Raw genomic sequence first — 15,736 nt, 5'->3', positions numbered from 1 at the left:
TAGCTTTAGCCCAAAAAGATTGACTCACATTATACTCACTAAGCATAGACCTTGCCATATCAATGAGTGTTCTATTCTTCCTCTCAACAAGGCCATTTGATTGTGGAGTGTACTTGGCCGAGAATTGATGTCTAATTCTAAATTCATCACACAACTCATCAATTCTAGTGTTCTTGAACTCACTACCATTGTCACTTCTAACTCTCTTGATGGTTGTTTCAAATTCATTATGAATGCCCTTGACAAATGATTTGAATGTTGCAAACACATCACTTTTGTCTACTAGAAAGAATACCCATGTGTATCTAGTATAATCATCCACTATCACAAAGCTATATTTGTTACCACCAATGCTAGTGTATTGAGTTGGCCCAAATAAATCCATATGCAATAACCCAAATGCTTTAGTAGTGCTCATCATGCTTTTCTTAAGATGGGTGTTTCCAACTTGTTTGCCGGCTTGACAAGAGCTACAAAGCTTATCTTTCTCAAACACTACATCTTTCAAGCATCTAACTAAGTCATGCTTAACCAATCTATTCAATTGTTTCATTCCAACATGACCAAGCCTTCTATGCCATAACCAACCCATGCTAGACTTAGTGAACAAGCATGTAGATAATCTAGCTTCACTAGCATTGAAATCAATCAAGTATAGATTCTCATATCTAAAGCCTTTGAAGATTAAGTTAGAGCCATCTACACTTATGATCTCTACATCATCTACCCCAAATATGCATTTGAATCCAAGATCACACAATTGAGCCACGGATAGCAAATTGAAGTTCAAGCTCTCTACTAGCAACACATTGGAAATATTCATGTCATTGGATATTGCAATCTTACCAAGCCCTTTGACCTTGCCTTTACCATTGTCACCAAATGTGATACTATCATAACCATCATTGTCATTGATGTTAATTGAGTTGAACATTCTTGCATCACTGGTCATGTGTTGAGTGCACCCACTATCAAGAACCCAATATCTTCCACTGGCTTTGTAATTGACCTACTAAAGAAGATCAATTCTTTTTAGGTACTCAAACTTGCTTGGGTCCTTGAAGGTTAGTGACCAAGCTCTTTGGCACCCAAATAGCTTTCTTCTTTGAGCCCATCCATGGTTTACCAATGAACTTAGCCTTTATACCATTTGCACCCTTGGTAAGCACATAGAAAGAATTAATCTTAATTGAGGATACATTAGCATTTTTACTCTTGTTTTTGTACTCATGCTCTTTATGACTAACTTGCTTGCAACTAGTGCAAAACCAACTATTGTTCTTCACAAAACTAGTCTTATGAGAAGCAAAGGTTGCCTTACCTTTCTTGGGGGTATAGCCCAATCCCTCTTTGTAGAGAGAATCCCTTTGGCTACCCAAGCACATAAGCAAGCGGTCCTCACCACCATAGGCCTTAGCCAAGGTGTGAGTGAGCTTATTGACCACCTTCTTGAGGTTCTCATTCTCAACCATTAGTGAGGCATCACAAGTGAAACAATCACTACTAGATGAGGTAGAAGTAAAAGTACTACAAGAAGAGTTAGCGGGAGCAACAATGATAGGCGTAGATAATGATTCATCAATTATATCACAAGTTAAGCCTACATCACAAGTCCCAACATGCTTCGTTTTATTTTTCTCATCAAGTAAAGAGGAATGAGCCTTTTTAAGCTTTTTGTGAGCCTTGCCAAGCTTCTCATGGGCTTCCTCTAGCCTCTCATGAGATGCATTGAGCTCATCAAAGGCTTGCTTAAGGGCTTTTAGTTTCTTATGCAAGCTTTTGCATTCTCTTCTCTTAATCCCAAAGTGTTCTCTAGCATCTTCTAGCATGTCAAATAGTTCATCCTTAGTAGGTTCGTCATCATCACTATCACTATCATTTTTATTTTCATTTTCATTTTTATTATCATGTTCCTCATCACTTCCATCATCATAAATTTGTACCTTAGTGGCCTTAGCCATGAAGCATGATGGTGTGTCGAAGAGAGAAGGCTTCTCATTGATAGCAATGCTTGCAAGTGCCTTCTTCTTGGTGGTCTTGTCATCATCACTCTCATCATTATCACTTGAGGAAGCATCACTATCCCAAGTGACCACATATGAACCACCCTTGTTCTTCTTTAAGGTCATCTTGTCCTTCTTCTCTTTCTTTTCTTTCTTGTCCTTCTTCTTGTTCTTCTTATCATCATCTTTGTTGCTATTGTATGGATATTGAGCAATAAGATGATCTTTGCTTCCACAATTGAAGCACCTTCTTGACTCTTTCTTGTTCTTGGATGAAGACTTCTTTCTTCTAGCACGGTAGCCCTTCTTCATCATAAACTTGCCAAATCTCTTCATAAAGAGAGCCATCTTCTCATTATTATCATCATCCCATGAGCCATCATCTTCACTTGATGTATCTTGCTTTGCCTTGCCCTTGGATGATGTGGTCTTGAATGCCACGCTCTTTTTCTTCTCATCTTTCTTCTCCTTCTTTTCTTCCTTCTCATCATCATCTCTATATGTATCATCGGTTATTATATCTCCCAACACTTGGTTTGGTATCATGGTATCTAAACCACACCTCACTAGAATAGTGACCAATGTGCCAAATCTTGAAGGTAAGCATCTCAAGAACTTATGGGAGAAGTCCTTGTCCTTCACCTCTTCTCCAAGTGCTTTGAGATCATTGACGAGCACTTGAAGCCTATGGAACATCTCCGACACACTCTCATCCTCCTTCATCTTGAAGCTTACAAACTTCTCTTTGAGAATGTATGCCTTTGCACCCTTCACGGCTTGAGTGCCCTCAAATGATTCCTCCAATTTCTTCCATGCCTCATGAGCTCTCTCAATGTTTTTGATTTACTCAAAAGTTCTCTCATCCAAAGCATCATGGATGGCACTAAGAGCAATGTCATTATTTTAGAGTAGTATTTCTTCGGCGGCGGTGGGAGCCTCTTCATCTTCAATCTCAATCTTTGTCTCTACCACCTTCCAAACCTTTCTATTGATTGACTTGATATAAGTTGTCATCTTAGCTTTCCAATAGGGATAATTTGAGCCATCAAATTGGGGTGGCTTCTTGGTGTTGTTGATTTGAGCCATTTTTACACTGAAGGTTGTTAAGCCTCAAATTACGGTGACTTTGGCTCTAATACCACTTGAAAGATTCTAATGGCTAGAGGGAGGGGTGAATAGCCTATTAAAAATTTCTACAACAACACTTAGCAAACCGGTTAGACAATTATGAGGCTTCAAATGCTGATCGCCCGATCCCAACGATCAAGTGATGACCGGACACGCTGCTCGAAGTGACTAGACGCACAAACACTAGCGTCTGGTCGTTTCCAGTAAGGTAGCAGAAGCGAAAAATCACGAACGGACATGTCCGGTCATGCCCGACCGGACACACCCAGCATCCAGTCACTCAACGTCATCATGCGTCATACTGACCGGACTTAGGCCCTGAGCACCCGGTCATTTCTTGCGCCAGCGTCCGGTCATGAGACCAAAACCGCACGCTCACTGCTACCATTGACCGGATGCGCCGGTCCTAACGAGATCAACATCCGGTCACTTACAGTGACCTCCGTCTTTTCTGTATAGAGCGCCGGTGGCACCGTCGGACTGTCTGCACTCTAAGGGTGGACACTCCACCGGTGAAGTTTCTAACCCTTGCTCAAATGTGCCAACCACCAAGTGTATCACCTTGTGCACATATGTTAGCATATTTTCACAAACATTTTCAAGGGTGTTAGCACTCCACTAGATCCTAAATGCATATGCAATGAGTTAGAGCATCTAGTGGCACTTTGATAACCGCATTTTGATGCGAGTTTCACCCCTCTTAATAGTACGGCTATCGATCCTAAATGTGATCACACTCTCTAAGTGTCTCGATCACTAAAACAAAATGGCTCCTACAACTTATACCTTTGCCTTGAGCCTTTTGTTTTTCTCTTTCTTCTTTTCAAGTCCAAGCACTTGATCATCACCATGGCATCATCATCATCATGTCATGATCTTCATTTGCCTCACCACTTGGAGTGTGCTACCTATCTCAAGATCACTTGATGAACTAGGTTAGCACTTAGGGTTTCATCAATTCACCAAAAACAAACTAGAGCTTTCAATAATCTTTATTTTATAATTCATCGCATATATATGTGTTGTGCATTTACGTTACAGGAATTTTATAGAAACCACATGCATAGATACACCTGTCCTAAGAGTCTTACTAGTGTAGGTTCAAGTAGATGATATGCTTAGGTCATCGGTAGCATCAGTAACCTGCCGTTGCTCATAATAGGGGATTATTATTACTCTCATAATAAAATGATGAAAGAAAAAATGAAGACAGGGCAGGGATATGATATGGGTATTGGTGGGTGTAACAGGTTGTGTCCCGCGGCCAACGGGGCTTAGCTTAGGTACACTGTTTTTCCTATTCGTGTCGATTAAGGACCGTCCGTTGCTGTGGATGGTAGTCTGGTCACAGACTTATTATCATGAGCACATACTTGCTTATGGGAGCGGAAAGGCTCGTTACGCTCTTGTCGTGGGTTCCGGCTCTTTTTCAGACCGACTGATTGGAGGCGGGGAAAGGTGGAGGTCTAAGCACCATACTGAGACCGGGTCTCAAATGTGGGGGCTTGGAGTCCAAGTTTGGATGGGGACCTAGACCCAGTGACAGGAGTGGAATGGGTTGATCTTGTTTGTGCCTAGGGTATAAACGGGGCGTGTGTTTCGGGGTACCTAGCTGGGATACATTGGTTCACGAATCGTCGTGTCTATGAGACGGTACGACTTGACTATGGTCTAGCACCGTAGTAAGAACTGGAAGATGAAAGACGGTGAAATGGTTATGATTGCTTAACCCTTGCTTGAAAGTAGAACTGATGCTTATCTAGAATGGTTAGCTAATGAAGTAATCATGACTGCTAATTAAACTTGATTTTAAGGACGTACTTCTAGTAAAGCTTTTCGCAAATAAAAAGAAAACAATAAATCCATATGGCCTATCATATCCTTGAGAGTCGAAAAACTATTCTCACTAGTCGGGTAAGTCTTGCGAGTACATTGTGTACTCAGAGTTTATTTTACCCCTGTTGCAGGTGCAGCTTGAGGAGTAACTCTTGTGTGGAGGATTCTTCTAGTAGGTACAGACGGATCCCTGTATCATTTTTGCTAGATGTTTATTTCCATTCCACTGTTTAATTATCGCACTCTAAACTCTGGTGTTATAATAAATAATTTCTAAGAACTCTTGTTGTATAAAATGGATTAAGTATTGTATGCTCGTAATCATTATTGGATTCTGGATGTAAAACGTAGATTGTTCGAGTTCTCCCTTAGGGTGTGCTCGACGGAACTGTTCGATGTAGCTCACTTTCGAGGTGCTTAGTGTCTAGTGGAAGATGAGCGCCTCAGAAAGCGTATTATTTCAGGCGGTTCTGCCACAAAGAGTCATGATCACAAGCGCCGCACTGTCGCAGACCCGCGCCACTTTGCCTGCCCTGCCTCGCGACTAGCGAGTTACGATCCCATCTAAACCGCCAAGTGCTGCACCCGTGCCTAATGTCCTTGTCGTCCGGTCGTCAGCATGGTAACAAAAGCCAGCCGCCCAGCACCCATCGAGAGCCTCAGATTTGGCCATGCCGATAGGAGAGGCGGAGTCCGATCAAAGTCACACCAAGCTTTACAATACATAGGCTAATTGGTGTTAATTAGGTCTGGATCAGGATTTGGGTAGAAAACAGTACAACTTAATTGACAGCTAGAACAAGAAGCTGAAATAATTCTCCTGCTAGTACTCTAGCAAGCATATACTTGTAAATCTGACAGGTAACAGCTTTGCGTTTTCTTGATTTGATCTTATTACTTTTTCTAAGAATTTTGCCTAATTAATTATCTATCATTGTTTGTGTATATCATGGAGACCGTCGAGATTACTCCTACTTGTCATTATTTGTGTATATCACCAAACATCAGTATCAAATATCCATACCATGTATGTTTATAATTGTAGCAGACTACGTCATGTGATTCTATCATCCCGATTGCATGTGATTTACATTGCTTTTTTTAAGAATTGTCCACTTATGAAGAGAAGCGAAGGCATTGCTTATATTTTTTTAATAATCAAGACAATCATATTTGATATCTATTAGAAAGGGTCAGCTTAAAAATTTAGACAAAGACCATTGTAAGTTTTTTATTCTCTTTCATGCCTCACTTTAAATATCAACATGGTGTTAAACTATTTATATTGTAATATGTGGAAGCTTCCAACTTAATCTTTAAATTTAAAATATATCATATTATTTTGTGCATGTATATGCTGTAAATTTTGTGATCGTTTATCGAATTACATATGAATATTTTTGTGCAGCATACTCTTATATAAAATCTTAGATGCGCCACTGTTTACGGCATTGGACATCACCATGTAGGTGATATCTATCCTGCGACTAAACTCTAAACTGATGGCGCGGATCACAAATTGAGGCATCTCCGCTTGCGGCAATCCCATCTTTTCTTTATTCGTCACCTGCGAGGGCGTGGCGTGGCGTGGCGTGGGTGGCAACTTTGGATGTCCAACTACCGGTACCCAAGATGCATTTCCCGAGAACAGTCAGCTCCAAATGTACCATTTCCCTATTTATCCAAGAATTGGATGATCGCTTGGATGTGAACACTCACACGGATCAATAGTATGAGATTCAACATACCACATAGTACATACTAATACATACCAGGTGATTCCTTGCATAGTTGCGAGACTTTAGGAGATAATAACCGTATGAATCGCTATTGCTAAGCTAGTTTGCTCGAACGTTCATTTGATTTTAGTCACGTACCTGATTGAGAATTGGCAATGTCATTTTTGGTTAGCCTTGTTACTCCTTGGTCTAGAAGGCCTGAGGGAAGAACTACCGCAACCTTTTCGTGTTCTCCAAAATCCTCTTTCTGTATTTTTCTATTTTTCTATTGCTTCTTTTTTTTCGTGAACAAGCCTTAACATGTGTTTCATTAACACGAAGGGAGTTACACGACACCCTCATATGCCAGGTCAGTGGTAAGTGACCTGGAATAGACCAGTCCTGTTCGCTTCGCTGAAAAAATAAGCTGAAACACTGTTCCGGCTGATTTGTTGTGAGAGAAAAACACTGTTCCGGCTGAAAAAACAAGCTGAAAAGTACGGATTATAAGACAAGCTGAAAAAACAACAGGAAGTTCATTTCTGTCATTTGTTAAGAAGGTTTCCTTTGAACAGATTGATGACTACTTTCTAATCAAAATTTGTAACCTCAATTATAGCTCCTTGATACGGTGAGGGTGGCTACTCTGAAATTCTCCTGTGGGCAGGGTGTCCTTAATATTCTCCTTGGAACATTCTTCTCCATCTGTAGTGCGTATGATGATTATCTTGAGGACATCAGAGGCACTAACCCACTCATAGATGTCAAAATGAGATATGGTTTACCTACTGCCGTACAATTTACTCACCAGCTTTGTTCTGCTGGCTCCACTTTCCCCAATCATGGTAATCACGTAGCGCAAGGGATGACTTTGGTATTTCAACTTGACCACTCTGCCATCCGGACAATGTGTAGCAATCAGCTAGCTACCTCGGGGAGTTTCCGGAGGGGCAGTTGAGTTCCTTGGTGTACAACAGTGCTGGGTGCGAGTTGACATGTCTATGGCGCATGGTAAGTTCCCATTCCAACCGGCCTTTATCGTTAGCTTGTTTCAGTTGTTTGGTTACTTCAGCTGTGTTGTCGTTGTTCAGCCTGATCGTCCGTTCGTTTCTAGGCTAATAAGTTCGGCTGATGCTGGTTTGTTGTGAGAGAAAAACACTGTCCTGGCTAAAACCAATAAGCGAACAAGCTAATTGTTAGATCCTTCAGGGTCATTATTGTTTCATTGTACTGTACAGTCTAGATTTCTCTTTTTAATATAATCGGAAGTTGTTTCTAAAAAGCCAATACTTCAGCTTGCGCGCTAGCTCCTCTCATCCCACCAGTGAAAGCAAATTGACAACCAAGGAGTACCCTAACGAATGAAAGTTGTGTATGTCCATTTTCAGGCCAAATTTAACAATCTGCCCATTTTTTAGCAAAAGAACATGCCATTTTTGTTACTGCACTTTTAATGTGCAATGCAAACGAGGACTGTTAACTAGCAGCCTGTTCGGAAGACCGTATCGTATCATGGATTATTTACTGCTGGCTGGATTGGTGTGAGAAAAAAACACTATTTTCAACTGGAAATTTACGATCGTTTACGAGCAAGCGAATAGGCTGTAGAGTTTTGTATAATTTCAGACTATGAGTAAAGAAGAGTGATTATCCCACCTCTGGCGGTCTGGCCGTGCCCGGCTCCACCCAACTCCCCTGCCTCTTGAGCGCAAAGCTCGGTCCGGACCTTCGAGCGCAAGCTATTCGTAAACGCGAGGCGCCAAATATTGCCAAAGGCCTCGTTTTGATCGGGTTAGGAATCGGTATTTGACACTGTAGCATTTTGTTTATATTTGATAATTATTGTTCAATCATGGTCTAACTAGGCTCAAAAGATTCGTCTCATAATTTACAATCAAACTATATAATTAGTTATTTTTTATCTATATTTAATACTCCATACATGTGTCCAAAGATTTGATGTGATGAAGATTGAGTGAAAAAACTTACGATCTAAACAAGGCCAAAATTAAAGGCCCAAAAGAGACCAGGTGAAACTGCTGCTTGTGCATGAATTGCTGGGGAATCCAACGCTGAAACGACGGCAGATGCTTGCACATTCAATAGACAGCAAAGATATCCAAGTTTTCGAGTATTGACATGATCAAAGACAGCGCATGACACGATCGCACACACTGTGGCTCTGACGGCGGCCGGGCAGCAGCCAGAAGCAGAAGCAGCAGCTCCGTCAGACCAAGGCCACCACCTTCCGGTGCCCGCGGTGGGCGTGGGCCCTCCTCCCGGCGGCGTCGCCGACGCAGCTCTGGCTCCTCGGATACAGCGCTCCGGGGCCGTCTCCGCCGGCGGCCGCCCCGAACTCGCACGGCGCGTCCTCGTCGATCCGCGCCATGGAGAGCGAGGCGGCCATGCTCTGGCTCCTGGCCACGGCCTGCAGCTCGGCGCGCCGCTGCTCCACGCGGCGCTGCGACGCGGCGCGGACCAGCTCCCGCAGGTCCTCGTCGGCGCCGGACCCGGCGCCCCAGTCGTCGACGCTGTGGCTCCTGGACAGCGACGCCGGCACGAACACGGGGTACCCGAACGCGGCGTCAGAGGGGACGTAGCGCGCGCACCCCGTCAGCCCCCGCACGTACAGGTCCCGCGCCCGCCCCAGCGCCCGCGCCGGCGCACGCCACAGCCACCGGAGCTTGCTCCCCCGGCTCATCCCCACCACCAAGCGTCTCGAATGGAACAGCGGGAGAAAGCAAAGCGCGGCGGCGGAAGCGTCGTGCGAACTAGTGCTGTATGATGGCAGAATGATTGGGTGCGGAGCTTTTCACTGGAAACAATAATGGAGTGGCTCTGAGGTTTAGCGATTCTGGTGAGCACCTGTGCTTTTATATCATTGCTGGTGCCTGGTGATGGTGGGATCGGGGACCCGCGGCGGCCGGAGCCGGTTAGGTGATGAGGACCGGAGAGGAAGACGTGACCGACGTCGGCGCGCGCGCGCGCTAGCAACTCCCTACTGCCCTACTGGCATGGGGGGCTGGAAACTACGGGTTTTGCTTGGGCAAAGCTGTGGGCTGGTTCAGCTGCGTCTGCGTGCTCGCGCCCACCACCATCGGGTCTCCCAGCAAATTCGGCGCCTCGCGGTTTTTTAAAGCGGTTGGGCTTCTAGACGTAGAGGCAGTGACACTGACACAAAACCAGAGTGTGACGTGGCAGCTGCAGTGGAGTGTAGTCCATCGTGCTGACTCGGAAAACTCCAATTTTCCTTTTATGTTTTTTGACTGGTACGTAGCGTGGAGGTAAGGATTATAGGAAGATAGCTACAATCCCACGTAAGTGTCTGCGGATTTAAGCACGTGCTCAACCATGTGCCTTAACATACTGAAATTATGACCCCATTACATGTTCGTTAAGGGTCTTCTTTGGCCACTGCGGAACTAAAATTTTGGCACTGCGAGCAAATGTCGTACACAAATCTAAAAAAAGGCGAATACGGAGAAATGTGAGCAAGGAAATAAACCAAACTTGTCCTAGATGATTAAGACAATACCTATACAACCACACAATACTAGTAGTTCCTTGAAATGGTGAGAATTTGTATATTGGGCAAGATACTGAAGTTTTTTTTTGTGACTTGATGATCTTTCTCTTATCAAGAATCAAATAGGAGTACAATTGTAAGTCAGCAGACGAAGAACGCACGATGGGGCCGAATGCCAATCACCCATCCTAATGTCATCTGAGACTTGTCTATCTAGTACATGAGCAACTTGATTACAAGAGCGATTAGCATACATCAAGGAAAAAACAAAGACAGTTGTGCTGTGGTCTTTTATCTCTTTAAGAATCGGATATATGCTAGATCGTTGAGTGTCTACCGCCTCCCAGAGCTTCACCAATTCCTGGCTATCAGTTTCAACCTGCAGACGCTGGACACCCCTCTCCGCAGCCAGCAGTACCCCATCCTTGCAGGCTAATGCTTCCAACGTTAGTGAGTCCAGGCCATATGGGTACCATCTCGCTCTTCCACACACAAAGTTACCACTGTGATTCCGAAGAATAGCACCGGTTGCCCCCTAGCCAGTCCTTGGATCAAACGCCCCATCCACATTGCATTTCATGCAACCTGTCGGTGGTGGCCTCCATGTTGGTTTAGAAAACCCGGTCGTCCTTTGCATAGCTTGTTTGGTGGTCTACCAAAAATCATAGGCCAAATCCACCGCCCATTGTACAGCTTTCCGCAACGGCAGCTGTTGCTCCCCATGGTCTTTCCTGTTGCGCTGTGTCTAGAGAGCATACATTCCAATAATGATGACACAACGATCACGTTCTGAACAAACCTCATCTCGAAAGATATCACTTGCCCAAGTCAAGGGATGTAGCGGAGGGAGCTTCACACCTGTTAGAGCTTTTACCTCACGCCAGAAACCCATGGCAGTAGAGCAATCCATGAAAATGTGCTTGATTGTCTCCCTTTCGCTTCCACGCCACTCACAGAAACCAACTGGTTCAATATGACGACGATTCAGAATATCCTTGGCTGGGATGAATTCATTTAATACCCGCCACCAAAAAACCTTGATCTTTGGAGGGACCTTCAATTTCCATAGTATCTTCCAAGAATTATCACCTGACCCTCCAATTTCTTGCATGTCTGGTTCAGCTAATTTCCAGTATGTTGATTTCACCGAGAACTCGCCATGTTTCTCCGGTTCCCATGCCCACCAGTCTTCTTCTTGTGGACGCAAAAGGATCGTAGTATGGCATTAGCATCAACCAGAAAGAAGACCTCCCTGATCAGCTCCTCATTCCATTGCCCTGTGTCATTCAGGAGATTAGAGACCAAAGTAACCTCCTGTCCATCACTGGGCGTCAACGGTTTAGCCCAAAAATGTAGGGGGTCCATCTATGTTGCCAAATATTTGTAGATGTTCCATCACCAATTCTTCTGATCAAACCCTTCTCCAGAACTTCTCTTTCGGCTAGGATGGCTCTCCAAGTATGGCTTGCATGCTTCTTTCGTGTACTATCAAGAAAATTTCCATCATGAAAGTATCGGCCTTTGAGGACCCTAGCACAAAGACTGTCGAGCCGAGTGATCAAGCGCCACCCTTGTTTCCCAGCATAGCTTCATTGAAGAGGTGCAACCCATGCCCGCTACTGATTTGTGCTGGGTCAAGCCCTCCCATCGCAGCCAATGTATCCGACGGTTATCCGCAGAACCGCCCCACCAATAATTAGCAATTGTGGATCTCATCTTCTTACAAGTAGTTTTTGAGAGGAGGAAGCAGCTCATCAAATATGTAGGGACTGCCTGTGCCACCGGTTTTAGAAGGATTTCTCTTTCTGCACTGCTCGCATGTCTGCCACTCCAAGAACCCACTACCTGCTTAATTCTTATCGGCAAGAACTGAAAAGCTTCTGAAGTAGATCGGCCTAGTGCAGTAGGTAGGCCCAAGTATTTGTCCGAGAGTGCTTCTGTATCTATATGCAGCTCATGCCGAACCAACTCCTTCACTTCATCTAGGCATTTTTACTAAAAAAGACAGCTGATTTATCTCTGTTAACTTTTTGTCCCGATCCCCGGCTATAAGTATCTAGGATCTCTTGAAGTCTGGCGGCCCCTCTTTGCGACGCTTTAGAAAAGACTATACAATCGTCCGCAAAAAGAAGGTGCGATACCCATGGAGCGTGGATGCCCACGCGGACACCTCTGGATAAATGCACTGGACCAACATATTTCAACAAAGAAGACAAGCCCTCTACGCACAGCAGGAACAAATATGACGAGATGGGGTCTCCTTGCCGTAATCCTCTAGTGGGGCTGAAAGCATATGAGAGAACACCATTAACTTTAATTAAAAATGAAACCGATGTCACGCACCTCATCACAAGTGAAACAAAATTCTCATGGAACCCTGGTTTGAGCATAATTCCCTTGAGATAGTCCCACTCAACACGATCATATGCCTTTTCCATGTCGAGCTTAACTGCACAAGTCTCGACCTTTCCTTTCTTCCTCTGCAGATAATGTGTGCACTCATAGGCCACAAGCACGTTGTCGGTAATCAGTCTGCCAGGGACAAAGGCACTTTGCTCCTTTGATATAACATCATCGAGATGCACCCGGAGGCGATTGGCCACCACCTTTGAGCATATTTTATATATTACGTTGCAAAGGGAGATTGGCCGGAATTGCTTCATCTCCTGTGGAGTTTTAACCTTTGGGATTAGCACTAGAGTTGTGCTATTAATTGAGTCTGGTATTTCACCCCATTCAAGAAATCCAGCACTGCCGCTGTTACACCCGGTCCCAAAATATTCTAGTGGAACTGATAGAAACCCGCTGTCAGCCCATCCGGACCGGGGGGGCTTATTAGCTCCCATCATAAACAGCGCTCTTCGAACCTCTTCCGCCGTATATGGTTTCTAAAGGTCATCATTCATCTCTAGAGTAACCTTTTTCTTTGACGCAAGCTAGAACTGGTCCTGGATCGAGTGCTTCCTGCCTAGTGAATAATTTTGAATAGAATTCCAAGGAAGTTGATTCCAGCGCCTCTTGGTTAGTTGCAATGGAGCCATCATCCCTCCTAAGCATAGAAATCCGATTGATGTGTACTCTCTCCTTGGATCTTGCTTGGAAGAAAGAGGTGTTACGATCCCCTTCTCGCAGCCATTCAATCCTAGAATGCTGCTTCTCCATCACTTCTTCCCTTGTTAAGAGCTCTAACAGCCGAGCCATCAACTATCTTTTGCACCGTGTTGGCCCTGAGAGCACGGATGAGCGCCTGACTGACTCCAACTCCCGGCGTAGCCTCTTCAGTTCCTGACGCACTGAACCAAAACTGGACTTCTCCCAAACCTTCATTGTACCCATCACCCCCTCAAGCTGCGACGATAGCTGTGACAAGTTCGTTGGATTGTCCAGTCTACCCTAGGCCGTTTCCACCATTCGAGTATAAGAAGATTCACGGCGCCACATATTTTCATAGCGAAACATGCGTTTTCTCCTTCTCACCCCGCTATGCTGAAGGCATTCTAGAACCAAGCAGCAGTGATCCGATTCCGTTGTCTGCACGTGCCAGACCTTGGCCGACTGAAAGAGGTTCAGAAACTCGGAGTTTGCCAGACCTCTATCCAGGCGACATTTAACATTAGTGCTGTCTGGTTGCCTATTGTCCCACGTGTTCAGAAGCCCAATATAACCCAGGTCTGAGAAACCACAGTATTCCACCGCCTCCCGAAAGCCTTCCATCTGGCTTTCCGAACGCCCTTGACCACCAATTTTCTCACTCACATGTAGTACTTCATTGAAATCACCTGCGCATAGCCATAGAAGATTGTTGCTCGAGTTAAGGAGTTTGAGCAAATCCCAACTTCTATCCCTCAGATCACGTCTAGCCTCACCAAAAAAGCCAGTGAAACGCCAAGCTCTTCCTGGTGCATACGACTGATGAACCGTGACGTCTACATGGAGTTTGTCACAGCTCTCAAGTTTCACCTCGACATCTTGGGCCCACAAGAGTGCTAGGCCGCCCCCTACCGAAACAGCCAACGCCATATCCCCCTGACATATTCAGGGTCATCACCAGGCCATCCACATTATTACTGAAATACCTTGTTTCTGATAAAAACACCAACCACGGGCGATGTAGCTCACACAAGCTACGTAACTCACGAACTGCCTCGGGTTCCCCAGAAGTTCAAACATAAGATTTTTATTTTGCCCGGCGGGGACTGTCAATCGCAGCCGCCGCCGATCGTGCGTTGTTTGTGAGACTATCCCTCCTTTGTTTCTTTAGAGTCTCCTCTAGACTCCCACCAGTACTCTCAGCGCTCGAATCCAATTGGGACACTCTTGAGTTCACTAGGCCGATGGGGACAATAGCATTCGACCCCACCAGCACATTTAGGTCTGGGGTTTGCAATTCAGGCCCAGACCACTTGGAATTCCGCTTCCTGTCTGGAATCCTAGCGTTATCAGCGCCGTCCATGTCCAGCTTCCTGCCAGCCCGGCCACGTTCAGTATTTTGCACATGTTCAGGAGCTTCCTAGGGCGCCTTTAGAGGTGACTGAACCTCTTGATCCTCTTCATCATCCAATGGATTTGAACAAGAGTGGCAGGACCCACCTTCACCCCTTAACCCATGCACCCCCCACGTGGAGCTCGGGGTGGGCGCGAACCTGTAGAAGAGCCGCTTCCAAAGGATTCCGCCGCAGCCTCAGAGAAGGACTGCACTCACCTTCGACGTTCCTCTGGAGCTCTCAGTTGGATATCATATGGTAGCTTTCCCAACTCATTCCTGTGCACCTGCTGGGGGCACTCTAGCTCAGGATGACCCATGATGCAACATGCAAAGCAGTAAAAGGGCAACCTTTCATACTGCGCTTCGAACCATTTTGGTTCCTCCAACCTGCCTGTTCGAAGTAGAACCCCATGGCGTAGAGGCTTATCGATCTCAATTTCCACCTTGGCCCATAAAAACGCCCCGCTGGCTTTCCCGTCCCTATCAACATCCACGACGGCTAACCGGCGATATGCGGTGGCCGACACCGATTGAGGGCCGGTGGCGGGGCGTGTACGTCGTAGTCAGAGTGACTAGCGGCGGCGCAGGCCCAGAACGCCGGTGAGACGTCCTAGACTGGAGGAGGGATCGAATCGCCTTCAGGATCGCCGATGGTGGAGATCCGAAAACAAAACGGAGGGAGCAACCGTCGCGTACCCATACGAAATGAATAGTTGCGGCTAGATACTGAAGTTTTGAGACCATTAGACACCCAATGCAAAAAGTCTAAATTACTCCCCCAAGAAGTCTAGCTATGTGTCCAGTTAACCCCGTAGACCAAATTTTTGTTTGATTTACTATCTCCAAGTATTTTAGTTGGTTTAGTTTACTTGTTAATAAACTTTATCTTTTTTGTTTATCCACGTACAATTGAATTTTAAGCAAAACAAATGCAAGGTATAATGAACACAAATTTTTTTTGTTAAAATATTCACTATGAATTTTTTGTTTTTATTTTGACCGATGACAACATGAGAACATATAATAACAAATTAGCCAA

At 45.0% G+C, this 15,736-nt stretch overlaps 1 protein-coding gene across 1 annotated transcript; it reads right to left on the bottom strand.

Moving 5' to 3' along the window:
* Positions 1-8,758: 8,758 nt before the first annotated feature.
* On the bottom strand, positions 8,759-9,687 carry LOC136538028 (uncharacterized). Its single transcript, XM_066530010.1, has 2 exons — positions 9,551-9,687; positions 8,759-9,462 (listed from the first exon to the last, which is right to left on the bottom strand). The coding sequence occupies exon 2, from the start codon at positions 9,384-9,386 to the stop codon at positions 8,913-8,915; it is 474 nt and encodes a 157-aa protein (XP_066386107.1). The 5' UTR covers positions 9,387-9,462; positions 9,551-9,687; the 3' UTR covers positions 8,759-8,912.
* Positions 9,688-15,736: the final 6,049 nt, after the last annotated feature.

The sequence above is a fragment of the Miscanthus floridulus genome, chromosome 2 (assembly GCF_019320115.1).
Source record: "Miscanthus floridulus cultivar M001 chromosome 2, ASM1932011v1, whole genome shotgun sequence".
NCBI lineage: Eukaryota > Viridiplantae > Streptophyta > Magnoliopsida > Poales > Poaceae > Miscanthus > Miscanthus floridulus.
Note: the sequence above shows the minus strand (reverse complement) of the source record. Positions and strands in the feature narration are given on the sequence as shown.